Genomic DNA, 15,914 nt, shown 5'->3' with positions numbered 1-15,914 from the left:
TATTTTATTATTATTATTATTATTATTATTTTATTTTATTTTATTTTATTTTATTTTATTTTATTTTATTTTATTTTATTTGAGGTGGAGGGGTTTGGGCTTTCTGGCACTTGGCTGGAAAATCTGGCTGGTTAAAAGCTCTTTAAAAACATTTCAGCAGTCCTGTCTATCTTGTGCCAGGAATAGAATCATTCCATTATGTGAATCTCATGATCTTGAGGGGGAATAATGGCTTCTTTATGGACATTTCCAGGAAACATGGGTGGCCTCCTTTCAAAACATTCAAGGGGAATAGGGTGGAGTAGGGAAACACAGTGTTCAGACGGCATTCTGAAGAGGGCCTTGACTGGCACAGGGATCAGTTGTGGCTAGCTAGGAAGGAAAAGAGTGAACGCTTTTGCAATATTTTTTCCTAGTTTTATTTTTTACTTCAAACACTGACTTAATAAGACACTAAGTCATCTGTTCAATTTAGTAGTTGAAGACTGGCGTGAAGCAATGACCTGCATAATGGGAGATGCAATATGGATGCTACGTTTTGGGCAGTGTACAGAAAAAGCAGAAAGTGGTACCAAATCCTAGCTTCAGTATTCAGATTTCATTTCTTAAGAAGGCAAAGTTCTGTCCTTAGCAGAAAGTTATTTTTTGAACACCAAATCCTGAATCCTCCTACCATCATGGTGGGGAAGTTATTTGATATTTGAAACTTAGTATCACCAAGGAATCAACGGTGAGGAGTGAGTGAACAAATTAGGCTAATTCTGTCAAGTGGTATAAGAGAACTATTTTTTAAAAAATTATACTGATCATGGAATCTTTTTGGCAAGAAATACCTAGCATTCTGGGTGCAGAATGTCAGTTTTCAGACAGCCTTGCTTATAGAAACAGACTAGTAAATGGTTGACATTCTTAAATCTTGTAGGATTCAGTCTTTGCTAATACTGCTTCTAGAAACACACAAAGACAATCTAAACCTTTATCCTTTGCATTAAATAATTTCGTGCCGTCCCTTGCGGTTCACTGAATCAGAGCATCATTTGTGTTGTTTTTATCAGCCGAATTAAAATATGCCACAGTGAATGATTTTTCTGTACAATTTATATTCCAGCATTTTTCTGAAGAGCATGAGGGTTTCGTTCCACTGTATTTTCACTACAGTCCTGTCATCTATGTTATAGCTGATAAATGTCTTACTTAATGTTATCAAATGAATTGAGCATAGATTCAAACCTAAATCTCTAATCTGAATTCACTCTTTTATTGTCCACCTTACCCCTGTTATTGTGGCATTTGTATTATATAGTACTATAACAGTAACAGGAGAGAGAGAACGGGAGTGCCGTCAGCAGAGACAGACTGGGGCCATGTGTGTCCCTGTTTGGTATCTAGTTAATAGAGTAGAGCAGAAACAGTTCGGTAAATTTGGATTACTGCACTATTTCATCAACTGGGAACACTGTAATTTTCCTTTTCCAGAGTTTGTATCACCCAACCTATTTATAGCCTGGTGGTTTAGTGCCAATATTGTTATCGTCTCTTTCCAGACTTAATAAACCCAGCATCTTGGGTGTGGTCTTTTTGGTGGTGTCTGTGTTATTGGGTGTGGGAATCGCAGCAAAACATACTTTTTTTTAACCCAGTTGAAAATGAAGACTTGCAAAGTTGAAAAAAAAAACCCAAGTCAGGCCACTTCATGGAACTGCAGAAAAGTTCTTCCTGCATCATTAAATTATTTTGCCCTTAACTGCTAGTTAATACAAACAAAAATGGCCAAAATGTATTCTCTGGTGATTGATTATCATTTATAAGCATTTATACCATTCCAGTCTGGGGTCTGGCCACATCATGACACGGAGGTTGCCCTGCACTATGACCTTTTGAGGGAGACCAACAGGGGCAAAATGTCCCTGTTGGTCCGCCTCGACCTCTCAGCAGTCAACCACAGTATTGTCCTGGGGAGGCTTTCTGGGCTGGGGATCGGTGGTCAGGCTTTGTCTTCGCTCCAGTCCTTCTTAGAGGACCGCCCTCAGAGAGTGCCAAGCCCTTGGAGTCTTAATCGTGGAGTCCTCCAGGAGTCCCTCATCTGGGGGAGGTCATCAGGAGTTTTGGATTTTCATGTCACCGATATGCAGATGACATCCAGCCCTATATCTCCTTCCACCCTTCTGCAGTGTAATCCCATTCCTTGAGCGCTGCCTTGATGCTATGCTGGGATGGATGAGGGATGATAGACTGAGGCTGAATCTGGACAAGATGGAACTCCTGTTGATGGGTGCCCCTAGTTTCTAGGTTTGGGGGCCTCCCTCTCCTTTGGGCAGCTGCTCTCTCCTCTAAGGATGAGGTTTGCAATTTGGACATACAGGTACTTTTGGATCCAGCAGTATCAGTGTAGCCCCAGGTAGCATCTGTGGTCCATTCCACCTTTTTCCACCTGAGGTGGATTGCCCAGCTGCATCCCTACCTTGATACCAAGTCCCTCCCCATGCTGGTCCATGCAGTGGTCGTCTCGAGATTAGACTACTGTAACGCTATGTAGCTGAGGCTGCTATGGAAACTCCAGAAGGTCCAGAATATGGTGGCCAGATTACTGAGTGGAGTAAATAAATACCTTTATAGAGTGGTGCCCCGCATGACGACAATAATGCGTTCCATTAAAATCACTGTACAGCAAAATCGTTGTCATGCGAAAATAAAAACCCAATTGGAATGCATTCAAAACCGGTTAATGCGTTCCAGTGGGGGAAATACCTGCTTGTCCAGCGAAGAGCCTCCATAGGGCGGCCATTTTGCGATCCGTCTTGCGGAAATAGATCCGGAAAACAGCGGGGAGCCATTTTGCGAACCGCCGATCAGCTGTTTTAAATCCAGCGAAAAAATGGTTCCTGAAGCAGGGACCAAATTGACGTAAAGCGAAAAAACCCCACAGGAACCATCATTTTGCGATCGCTATAGCGATCGCAAAAAAGGCATCATCAAGCAATTTCGTCATTTAACAGGGTAAGTGTCTAGCGGGGCACCACTGTATCTCCCTACTCTGGCCCCCTTGCACTGGTTACCTGTTTGTTTCAGTGCCAGCTTCAAGGTGATGATGTTGATATACAAGGTCATAAATGATTTGGGATCTCAATACCTGGCAGAACGCCTTCTTCCAGTGAGATCTGCCTGACCTACTCAATTTTCCCAGATTGAGCTGTTGAGAGCATTGACTGTGAGAGAGGCCTGGAAAGACAAGACCAGAAACGAGGCCTTCTCTGTGGTTGCTCTTTGAATAATCTCTTACCCCAAATACACCTGGCCCTTTCACTGGGAATTTTCAAGAGATTTTTGAAAACTTGAATATTAAGACAGGCTTTCCCGGATATCACATTGAGTGCAGAGGTGCTGTCAGTGCTTAATTTGTCTATTCTACCACCCTTGTGTCATGTAGACTTTTAGCTTAGTTGAAGTTGATTGACAATTAATTTGATTTTTGTACTGTTATAATATTGTGATTTTATGATTTGTGATTTGATTTAAGTGGCTGGCTTATATCAGAATACAGCTCGTTAATATGAGGAAGTTAAAACATTTCTGCAATCTCTGTGGTTGTAATGCACTTTAACATTGAAATCAATAGAATAGAAATATGTATTGCAAGCCAGAGGACTGCAGGCTTCTTGTATGTTTTTGTCTGTAACTGAAGTTACTGATACATCTATAAAGATTGACTACTTCAGCATATTCAGTTTCTAGACTTCAAGGTCTTGAAATATTTCAAACACTATCTCGAATGGAATTCTCAACACTGCAGGGTGAACTTTCTCAGATTAAAGAAAAACTCTTTGGCCATTTGTATTTAATGTATGACACCCAAATCACAAAGAAGCTTCTACTGACTCTCCTATACAATCCCTCCAAGTTTGGTGAAGATTAGGTTTTAGGCACATTATACAGACACAAAATGAATGTATTAACAATTTTTGAACTAATTTAGTGATTTGGTTTTTTTAATTCGTGTCCATCTCTAATTATCATCTTGCTGTATTCTAGCAAAATTGGTCCAGAAATCAGATTGTGATGTCTGTCATAGTAGTACATGTCCAAATAAAAACATATTAGGCACATACACAGAAGATTGTGGGCTTAATTGCAGTGCTAGGAGACCCTTGCGTTCTTTTTATTTTCCATCGAATAGAAACCATTTATAAACGACAGTTGCAGGAGTTGTTCTTCCAAATGACTTCCATGCTTTCCATTCCAGCAAATCCTTCTTATTTGTGGAGCACTGGACACATGTTTACAACCATACATAGGTTATCTGAGATGATATGCACATTTTTGGCTCTCAGTTCTTATCTCCTCCACCTTTTATTTTCCTGTTTTGAAAGGAGGAAGATTATGATTATTTCCAACTCTTCTTAAATAGGAATAGTTAAGATTCAGAGAAACTTTGCCTTCAAATGGACATGAACCCTTCCATTTCTGGCCTTTAAAGCCTTGGACAGCTTACTACTCAGTCAGGGATGTTTCTTTCCTGACATAGAATATGCTTGGAGGCAGTGGCCTTTTCAGATACAACATCACTGTAAACCTGGATGGTTGGTGGTGGTTGTTTTCCTTGATATCTTCTATTGCTTATGATTTAGGTGGGTGGTGATTAAGTTAGCAATAGGATTTCTACACAATGGAACAATATGTATTAAATGCCTTTGACTGCTCTTCCCCTTTCTGGCTAGTTTTTGCATCCTCAACCTTTTTTTTTGCCATGGTCCTTTTAGGAGCTCATCTTAGGTTCCAGGGGCCCTGGTCAAACAAGGAAAGGTGTTCTCTGTGTGTAAACAAGGATACAACACAAACAGATGCATCTGTGCCCCCTTCAAATTAGGGCCCCCTAGCCATTGAGAATGGCTAGTATAAAGGATACTAACTGCTGGATAGCACAGTGGTTTAGGCATCTGGTGGCAGAGCCAGAGGCTGGGAGTTTGGATGCCCACTGTACTTTCTTGACATGGGCTGGACCCGATGGCCTATAGCAGTGGTCCCCAACCTTGGGCCTCCAGATGTTCTTGGACTTCAACTGCCAGAAGCCTTCACCACCACCTCTGCTGGCCAGGATTTCTGGGAGTTGAAGTCTAAGAACATCTGGAGGCCCAAGTTTGAAGACCACTGGCCTATAGGGTCCCTTCCAGCTCAGCAGTTCTAAGATTATAGTACTACTTGATACATAAGCTGAAAATATCAGTATTAATTGTCTGTATCATGGAAACTTTTTCTTTTCCATGTTGTGATTTAGCCCATGTCAGGTCATTTCAGATGTTGTATAAGTTCATGAGTAGGAAACCATCCTGCACTGCCAAATCAGTCCTGTCTGGGTTAATACTGTAAGGCACTCTGTGTTCCTCATCATGGGCTTCTATATTTTGATGAGGGGAAATAAATTTTATTCTGTTGAGTAATTATTATTTTGTGTCCTCTGTTTCAGTACATGTTACTATGGCAATGACTGCTGGGACTCCAACATCCTTTCCTATGAGTAACCACACCCGGGAGAGAGTGACTGTGGCCAAGCTTACCCTGGAGAACTTTTATAGTAACCTAATTTTACAGCATGAGGAAAGAGAAACCAGGTATGAGGTGGTGGATTTTTGTGTGTGTGTGTGTGCTTTCAGAGTGCCACATGTAGATGAAATGCTTCTCTTTCCCCCCACAAAATGTTTACAGTTCTGCCAGGTAATTGATTTGGGAGGGGGAGGCAAAAGAGGAACATCCTTGTGAATTGTTGTTATATGTTAACTGTTTTTATTCTATTTGATGTGAGCTGCCCAGAGTAGACATTGTCTAGATGGGCGGGATACAAGGTCAATGAATGAATGAATGAATGAATGAATGAATGAATGAATGAATGAATAAATAAATAAATAAATAAATAGAATCAAGACATGAATGATTGACAAAGTTGACTCTGCCTGGAAGTTCCAATGTAGACTAAAAAAAAAGGAAAAGAGCTCTTTAAACAGTAATCCTATATCCATTTATGGGGAAGTAGCCATCCTACAACTCAGTGTGACTTATTTTTGAGTAGATCTTTGAAGGATTGCCCTGCTGACCCTTTTCCCAATATGGAAATAACAAAAGATACACTTGCGCAGTTTTCTTGTGCATTTCAACTGCTAGTCTGCAAAAGCCTCTATTGACTAAGATTATCTTGTTAATTACATACCAGTAGCAACCTTACTTGGAAGCTGATTGCCTGGCCGTGATGACAAATACTATAGTAATCACCAGGTCACACTATCGTGATATATCACCCTGCCTTTAGAAACCAGCTCAGAAACTGAATTTGGTGCAGAATATAGCAGCAAGATTCTTAGTGGGAACTTGGCATTTCGCCAGTATGCCTGTTTTATCAGCTGCCCAGTTTATTTCTGGTCTCCACTTAAAGGGCTAGTCTTAACCTTTAGAGACAGAAATGGTGTGGAACAATATCTGAAAGACTGCCTTCAGCCTCCTCCTTAAGAACATCTTAAGAAGTCCTGCTCTTGAGTACCCCCACCAAATGAGGAAAGGTGCATGCCCATTACTGAGAGCATCTTTTCAGTAGTGGTTTTTACTCTGAAAACCACTGCCTCTTACGTGGTATCAATGGCTATTTTAGTGCCAGGGCTTTGAAGCATTTTATAGTTTCTATAGCTTTCATTTCAAAATTCCACGTTTTTATTTGCCTCTTTAGTTTTAAATTGTCTTATAATATTTTAATGTATTTTTGAGCTTCCTAATCAGCAAATAGCTACCTGGTAACGGAAGCTCTTTGTTTCCATTGTGCCTTGTGTGACTACAACTAGCCTATGTGGCCTCGGACAGGCTGCATAGTCCCAGGGCACCCCTAGAAGAAGGGAATGATAAACCACTTCTGAGTACTCTCTACCTGAAAAAACCTGAAAAGGGTTGCCGTAAGTCAGAATTGACTTGATGGTACATGATGATGATGATGATGATGATGATGATGATGATGATGATGATGATGATGATGATGATGATTCAACAAATAACTGACTGATCCATAGAAGAACCTGAGATCTTGAAAGAGTTTTTGACAGCTTTGTTCTTTACAAAACCTGGCTTGTATTTTTTTTTTGTTCTTGCTAACATGCCATATTTTTCAATGTATAAGACGTTACCTTTTCCTAAAATCATTACATTAAAAATTGAGGGGCATCTTTTACACAGAAATAAGCTGAGATAGCTGAGAACAAAACGGCCCGTACCTTGGCTCTGTAAACTGACTTCCTTCAATCACAAGGCTTAGCTGCCTCCAGTCAGGAGGCTTAGCTTCCTACAGTCAGGAGCCTTATGGAATTGATGTCAGCTGATGCTGTACAAACCAATTGGAACACACCTCGTTGGAGGTGGAGTCTGTAGGCTCAGATTCAACAGGGACTTGTAATGTCCGACGTTCTGAGCCCAGAGGTCAAATACTCAAAGCTAAGTTTTCTTAATTTGGGGGTTAGAAGGGGGGCATCTTATAAGCGGGGGCATGTTATAAACAGAAAAATATGGTAGTTTATTTATTTATTTATTTCCATTTTTATACTGCCTCATTAGTATTGCCACTCTCTGGGCGGTTTAAAATATGCAGTAAAAACACAACAACACAATATAATAAATACAAAAGATACAATAAAAATACAATTAAACCCTGTCACTAGGTGAAACTACTTTTAAATAAAATACACAGATTAAAAACCATTTGATCACCTTCTCTGTGGGATCCAACCAAGGAAATGTTCTCTCTCAAATTAGAATTTGGACTTGGCATCAGCCAACCTGTCGTACATTCTTTGTTCCAAGTCTTCTTATTGATGTGGCTTCAGGTGAAGTGAATCACTGTTCTGATAGTTGTATAACTTGTGCCTTTTGTGTACCAACACAGGCAGAAGGAACTAGAAGTGGCCATGGAGGAAGAAGGTTTAGCGGATGAAGAGGTAATCAAAGTTTGATGCCTTTATGATTTATTGTGCAGAAATGGTGCTTGGATTACATATGAGCACATCCATGAGTAATTTTCTTTAAAATTACATTGCCCAGAAAAAGCCAGGAGCAGTGAGGGGAAACAGGAGGCCAGCAGAAGAAAGTTCTGAAAGTATTAAGTCCACTTTCTTCATGATGAAAAAACAGGGTTGCTGCATTCAGTAAGCAGCAAGGTGATATAGAAGGAATTCTTGATGGCAGGAAAAAAGAATTATGTGCTTATATAAGTGTTACCTTAACAAGTCTGTTCAGTTGCTTTGCTGTAGTTGGGATTAACAGTTGCATTTAGCCCATTCTGCTAAATTATTCTAATTTTTGTCATAGAAGCCCTTTAAAGATTCTGTTTTAAATTTAACACCACTAAGGAACTGAATATAATGAAGGCTCTGGATTAGCCACTCTACAACCTGGCAGAGAGGCTCATCATCCCACCTTCTGCCATGAGTGGCTAATCAATCTATCACGAGCAACAGATCGATAGGAAGGCTCCGTGGAGCCGGCAGCAGCAGTGGAATTGTGAGGGGTCGGTCTGGCCCAAGGAGGCCGGACCCTTGTTATCTGCACCTGTGGGGGGATATTTGTATTTGTAAAAAATACCCTCATCTCTACATATATAAACATAGATCTAGCTGGAACCTAAGAGCCAGAAACATTTGTACTAGCAACAAAAATTCAATTAATCAAGAAACTATCTAAACTTCTAGTAGTATTTTCATACTTACATTTGCTAGATAAAACCGGTGTATAATGTGGGGAGGAGGCTAGAGAGAAGCATTTATTAGGAGAAAAAGCTCAACTCTGGTAAATCTCGTATAAAGGCCATTTTTATTTTATTAGATTTATACCACGCCCATCTAGACAGATAGTCTATTCTGGTCAGCATTACAAAATTTTAAAACAATAGAACCAATGTGAACATGCAAAAATCCAAGATGTAAAAATGTAAACTGTAAAAAACAGTAGGAGGAAAAGCCCAATTAACCTTTGTTTTTTGTCTCAGAGCCTGAAGAAAGGGTGTTTGTTGGGGAAATTAACAATGAGAAAAGGTTAAGCCCCACTGCCTGTCTGCCAATCCCCCCCCTTACATATTCTGGCCCTATATTAGCTTTACACTGCAAGAAATAGGATCTGGCATGTTACATTTACCTTATACGGTGCCCTTCTGACCTTCATAATTGTCTTAGTTATTGTCTTGTGATAGATCTACCTTTATGCGCAGGAATAAAGAAGACTTTTTCAGTAGTTATGTTTTACAGCTGTTGTAACTCAGTGAATTTGGGCTGTGTGGATTTGTTTCCTTGTTTTCTCCCTGGCATTTAGGTCATTATGTTTAAAAAGGTAACCGCAGTCATGCAGGAAAGAAAATCACATTGATAATTTTATCTACTTCTCAGGGTTATATTTTGCCCTTCTTACAAAAGTGGAAAAAGTGACTGGCCACAGGATAGAATAAAAAGAATGCAATTAATATAAAATATTCTGAAACATAAAGTGTTAAAAACATAGTAGCTAAAATCCTGTTCTGTAGGCCTGTTAGCACAAGTTGAGCAGTGCAAATGGAGAGTTCTCAACAGCTTGAGAAGTAGCAGCTCTTCCAACTTGTGCACCATTCTTGATACACTCACTGACTTCTTAGCTAGAGGAAATCTGCTATTGAGATTTACACAGTTAGACTTAAATGCCAGTGGGCATAAATCATAAAATTAAGGCTAGTTTAAAGTACACTGGTGGGAAACAAGCTGCCCTTGGAAAAAGCCCCGTCCACAGCAACTGTGATCAATTGCCAAAGGCCCTCCTGAAGAAATAAATACTTGCCTGCCTGTAAAAGGATAGCTGGAAGGGAGCCAGCCTAGCTTCCCTTTGCAGGGGAGAATTACTAGGATGAGCTCATCCATTAGGAAAAGTCAGATGATGCTCCATCTGAGGCTCAGAATTGCTCAAGACAGTCCATTCTTGGTTTCCTCCTTTCTGGGAGTGCAGGGTCAGGGCCCTGCTTGTGTTCTTCTCCTGATGAACTTCTGGACCTGCACGCCTAGTATGTTTGTGTGTATACATGTGTGCAGGAGCAAGTGAGGAAGGAAGAAAATGAGAGAATTAATATGAATAAATAAACCAACTGCCAAGCTTTGGGATTATGCGTGGAGGGTAACAATAGCAAGTAGAAACTTTTTTCATTACAGGGCAAGGTGTACTCTCTCTTTTTTGGGGTCTTCATCTGAGTTGTGGAATGGATGAATGAACTGGATGGTGGGGAAACAGCATCTGAGTGAGTGAGTGAGTGAATAGCTTTTTGTCTCCCTGTATCCACACATATGCAAGTGTTTCTTAGTGTGGATACCCGTTTTTGCCCCTGTCTGCCTGTAAGCGTCTGCTGATGGCTGCTGTGTTCTGGCCCACCAACCGCAATGAGTATATTCCACCACTGGGAATGAGAAAACATGGAAGTGGCCACTAGGAAGTCCCAGCTTCAAGTAGATATGCACAGCTCAGCTGGAAGTAAATTTCAAAACTGGTTACCAGAGCATGAGGGACTATGAGTTCAAAGGTAAGGTACCTAACAGATCCTAAACAAATTTATTCAGAAATAGCTCCCACTAAAGATAGCATCTCTTATTCTGAGATAGTAATTAGTATTATGATTACTGTGATTATAATCTTAATGCTGTTGCATTCTTAATATTTTAATTTATTTACTTACCTTTCTGAGCGCCCGTCGCTTGTCCCAGCTCCCGCCAACCTAGCGGTTCGAAAGCATGCAAATACGAGTAGATAAATAGGGACCACCTCGGTGGGAAGGTAACAGCGTTCCGTGTCTAAGTCACACTGGCTGTGTGATCACGGAAGATTGTCTTCGGACAAAACGCTGGCTCTATGGCTTGGAAACGGGGATGAGCACCGCCCCCTAGAGTCGAACACGACTGGACAAAAAAATTGTCAAGGGGAACCTTTACCTTTACCTTACCTTTCTGATGAAAGCACTCAAAGTAATCTGTAAACAATTAAAATGATTTTACTTAGACAATAAGATTTCATTGGTATTGCCTGACCTTAACCATCCTTTGCAGTAGGAGTACCTTAGAATGTTAATAATAATCACTAAAAATGAAGCAGCCCAAAAATGCAGCTAAAGATACAAAATAAAAGAGTGGAATATGTTGACAAATTTTAATATCTTGGAGTTCGCTTGAATGAATATTGGAATCATAGTCATGCAATAAAAATCAAAATAAAGATGGACTGAAGCATCTTTAAGATGAAGAATGTGATACGCCAGAAAAGCTTTAAATTGCCTGTGGGAATACATACTGTCCATTGCTCAGTATTCTCAATTTTACTGCATGTGATGGACAAGCTACTATAAAAATGTAGACGTTTGAAGTATTGAATTTATGGCAAGATGACAAGACATTCTCAGATCAAGAAGGTGGCCGATGAAGTATTAGGGTGAATGAATAAAGATCAAGAAACAAAGCTTTAATCTGTTGCCCCTTGATGAGAAACAAAGACCAAACTAAGTAGAGATGGGTAAGGAACATATTGGAGGAAAAACCTTAAAAGATGGGTGTGGATGCAACACTGCATCAGCATTGAGAGGCACTGTGTCTAAAGTCAGTGTAGCTATGATGACGTCCAAAGGCCAGTAAGAGAAGAACAAGAAGAGGATGAAGAAGGGGAGTGCTTTGCAGTATAGCTTGTTTCTACACAATTCATTTCTTTATTTCAGAATTTCTTTTCCATTAGGCTTACTTCATAGTTTAAATGTACCTGTCAGGAAGTATGTGTCCCACATGTGGCAAAGGCAACAGAGATTAGTAACATTCTAGGATAGGAGCAATACTGTGGCATACACAAGCCTTTACATTTTCTAGCTTTGCACCATTTTAATCACCTTCTTTATTCTGATGGTTTGTTAAATAAAGGCAATATTACCCCCAAAGTATGTGCATGCACCCCTCTGTTAAGTAGCCTTAATTTATTGAACAGTGTACTCATTAAACACGTAAGCAAATTCATTATGCTAACGTATTCGTGAAGGCTTTCACGGCCGGGATCTAATGGTTGTTGTGGGTTTTTCGGGCTCTGAAGGTTGTTCTTCCTAACGTTATGCCAGTCTCTGTGGCCGGCATCATCACATACAGAGAGCACAGAGTGCTGTCCTCTGAAGATGCCGGCCACAGAGACTGGTGAAATGTTGGGAAGAACAACCTTCAGGACACGGCCAAAGTGCCCGAAAAACCCACAACAATGATTATGCTAACCTTGCTGCAAACAATTTATTTTTTGTGGACAAATTCTACACAGAATATTGACAGTCAAGGCTGTTTTCACACTAACAACATGATACGTACAGTAAAAATAATGAGTTAAAAACAATACAGTATATCAAGTAAATATTCAAAACAGGCATAGAACTGGGTCAGTTTAAAAATACCTTGACACCACAAGCATTTAAGAACAGATTAAAGGCGTATTTTAGAACAGCACTTAACACATTCTCTCTGGAACATATTTGTGACTCTTTATTCAAACATATTTCCCACCATTATTTTTGACAGTCCTTAATTCTTGCAAAGTGAGAAAATAAATGGGAACATCTACTTTTTCTATTATTATATGCTGTTACATTTTCTATAGGGTAAATTCATCTTAGCACTACTTTAGACCATGCTGGCTATAAGATAATCTAGTTGTCTTTATATGTTACACTTAGAGTAGTGGTATGGCCACTGCTCTGCCAATAGTTCTTTGGCATTAAATTGAATTTTCATTATTGCTCCATAATATACATAATATGGAAAAAAAAAACTCTGTAAAAAGTGGAAGCTTTGTTGAGCAGTGTGTGTGTGTGTAGAATGCCACCTTGTGGCTTTAATTGATGATTATAACAAGTGCAGCCTTTCCCTTTACTGAGGCATTTGCAATTTTCTTTGGTGATTTTTGTAGAGCAAAAACTATAAATGCTCACTATATCACTGCTTTTCTAATACTGTAGTAAGTAAATTTCTGAATGTCATTGCCCATTTTGTCACCTTTCTGTTGAACACAGGGCATGGATTTAAAACAGTTGGTACTATGGATTTGAAACAGTTGTGTATGGGACATTTAAAGTTGCCTTATCCAAAGTTGGACCATTAATCTGTCTGCCTTCATTACTGTCTATTCCCAATAGCTGCAGCTTTCCAGGTTCTAAGCTGTGGTAATGTCACTTCCCATTTGACTCCCATCACCAAGGATAAAAATTTCTCCAGCAGGCCTGAATTTCCTCATTGAGGAAGGCCTTTAGCAGCCATCTGATAGCCATAATGGAACTTAGCTGGAGTCCTTCAGCAAACTGTTTCCAGACAAAATGGACAAGAGCAAATATTAAAAACTAAAATTCATTCAATAGAATAGAGATAAAAGGAGTCCTACATGTTTTTTTATTGTTGTACTGCACCTTTTTAAAACAATATACAATAATTTTTAAATATTAAAGTTAAAAACCAAGGATGAGAGAAACATATTTTTAACATAAAAGTGTATCTCCCCCATGAATAGTAGGCTATAAATGTGCTTGTAAATTGTAAGGGTTTATTTGTGGTTTATTCAATACTGTGTTGCTTTTCTATTATATATTTAGCTACTGATGTAACAATTACTTTTAAGTGGGTTTTACAGTTTTTGAATTGTTATACTTAGGTAGCATGTTGTGACTTGCTTTGGACATTATTTTTGGAAAAGCAGAAAGCAAATAAATTGAAAGTGGTTTTGATAAAGATAATCAATGGGGATAAGGCCACTCTATCTAAAAAAGGATCCAGTCATATCTCATTAAATGCCTGCAATTTTTTTTTTAAAAAGGCTTAATCTAGAAGCTATATATTTCATCCTGGTCTTTTAACATATGAGAGTGGTTTAAAAAAATCTGCAAAATCTCTGCTACTGCAGGAACTCCAGGTGAATGACCATTCCAGATAAATGGAAACGTTTCGCTGGATTAAAATTCCTGAACCTGATGCACAAGAGAGCTGCTATCACTACCGTGGAGCAGACCTTCTAACTAGGCTGTGTTCTGCCCTGCTCACCATGAAATATCTTACACTTCTGTGCTTCCTGCTGACCCCTTACCTCATGACTCTTCAATGGTCCAGAGAAAAGTTTGGGCTCCATCTAATGGGAGACCAACTTGCTTTTTTGGGAGTCCTTGAAGCCGACAGCTAGGTAGCCAAATCTTCCCCTTATGCTGGCCATCATCCTCTTCCAGGCTGGGGCATCCTTTGTTTCTCCATTTCTGGATGCTAGAGATAATCTCATCCCATTTTTTGAAACATAATGAAAGTATTGTTATAAGTAAATTAATCTCATTCATCTTCTTTTCTTAGCATAATGGCTATTTTAAGCTTTCTCACAGTGATTACCTAATTCTTCCCTTCAGAAAAAACTACGAAGATCTCAGCATGCCCGTAAAGAAACTGAATTTTTACGGCTGAAGAGAACAAGGCTAGGCCTGGATGATTTTGAATCGTTGAAAGTTATTGGAAGGGGTGCCTTTGGAGAGGTTTGTAATGTTGTGCTTTTTCACAGGAGTTTCTGTTCCAGGGTATTTTCTTGTAATATTAGATTCACAGGACACTTCTGTCATGTTGATGATGTAATGGCCAGGGTTGGAATAGATTTCCACTTTTTCAGTGGCGAGACATAAATCCAGTATTATTCTAGTGGCAGAACATTCCACTCTGCTAGTGCTTAATATGAGATGAGAATTTTTCATTTTCTAGCCTTACTCTCAGATTTTTCAAGACACAAGTAAGAGAGTGCTTATGTTATACATTCAACAGGATAGTTTCTATATTTCCGTCCTACGTATTTACTTAAGCTCTTCGGGAGTCTTCACAGTACTGCTGTCTGCTTCTGGTGCCATGTTCTGTCTGTACTGCCTCCCTGTCATGCTCATCCTTCCCCCTCAGAATTGTTACTAAGCCAGTCCATTCCATTTTTATTCAATGTGCTGAACTTGCATATCATTGCTCAGAGGTGCACTTCAGTAATAACTTTCTCTCCTACAAAAAAAAAAAAAAAATTACAGGTACGCCTCGTTCAAAAGAAAGATACGGGTCATATTTATGCAATGAAGATACTACGAAAAGCTGATATGCTGGAGAAAGAGCAGGTATGGGTTTAATATACATTTAACATACCTTTAGGTGCTTCAAAGTAATAATAATGAACTGAGTAAGATGTGTCTTAATAGCATGACTATAATGCTTTAAAATTACAGTGGTGCCCCGTATAGCGAGGTTAATCCGTTCCGGATTAACCCTCACTATACGGAATCATCGCTAAACGGGTAGGGGAAATGTATTGGAACGCATTAAACTTCGTTTAATGCGTTCCAATACCTTTGTTACTTACCCGTTCAGCGAGGATTCCAGGTGCCAGCAGCCATTTTCGCGCCTTCGCTAAGCGAGGGCAGGGCGCGAAAACGGCTTCCGGCAGCCATTTCCGGGCTTCCGGCGGCCATTTTGGAACCGCCGATCAGCTGTTCGGCGGCTCCAAAATGGCCGCCGCAATACCCGATCTTCGCAATGCGGGTTTTCCCCATTGCGAAGATCGGGTATGTTTCCGTATAGCGATCCCGAAAAAGGGATCGCTATACGGAAACATCGCTATACGGTGCACTCGTTAAGCGAGGCACCACTGTATTGTATTTATGTGAATTTCTTGTCATACCATTTCTGCAGACTCTTGATTGCCACTAAAGATGGGAGTGTCATATCTGTCTCCCCTAGAAAACGAATATGAGGCTCCCATCTCTAACTGTTGCTGTGATACCTTGTTTGTCACTGAAAACAGAAGTGGCAATTTACTGCAGTGTGACTATACTAGGCTGGAATCTTCTTGCCCTCTTCTGTTTGTGCAGGGCTCTG

The 15,914-nt window shown here is 39.8% G+C and overlaps 1 protein-coding gene across 3 annotated transcripts in view; it reads left to right on the top strand.

Annotated features, from left to right (window-relative positions):
- Positions 1–15,914, top strand: part of STK38L (serine/threonine kinase 38 like) — a 62,473-nt gene that overhangs the window by 27,898 nt on the left and 18,661 nt on the right. For 2 of the 3 annotated variants that reach the window (XM_020797794.3, XM_073000796.2), the window contains exons 2-5: positions 5,462–5,606; positions 7,910–7,961; positions 14,423–14,545; positions 15,074–15,157. In XM_020797794.3, coding sequence (XP_020653453.1) covers positions 5,473–5,606; positions 7,910–7,961; positions 14,423–14,545; positions 15,074–15,157 — 393 coding nt within the window. In that variant the 5' untranslated portion in view covers positions 5,462–5,472. Of the gene's footprint in view, positions 1–5,461; positions 5,607–7,909; positions 7,962–10,379; positions 10,553–14,422; positions 14,546–15,073; positions 15,158–15,914 lie in introns of those variants that run through there. The other variant, XM_078394245.1, reaches the window with a different exon arrangement.

Source organism: Pogona vitticeps, chromosome 5 (assembly GCF_051106095.1).
Source record: "Pogona vitticeps strain Pit_001003342236 chromosome 5, PviZW2.1, whole genome shotgun sequence".
Taxonomy (NCBI): Eukaryota; Metazoa; Chordata; class Lepidosauria; order Squamata; family Agamidae; genus Pogona; species Pogona vitticeps.
This window is presented reverse-complemented; position numbering and strand designations above follow the sequence as displayed.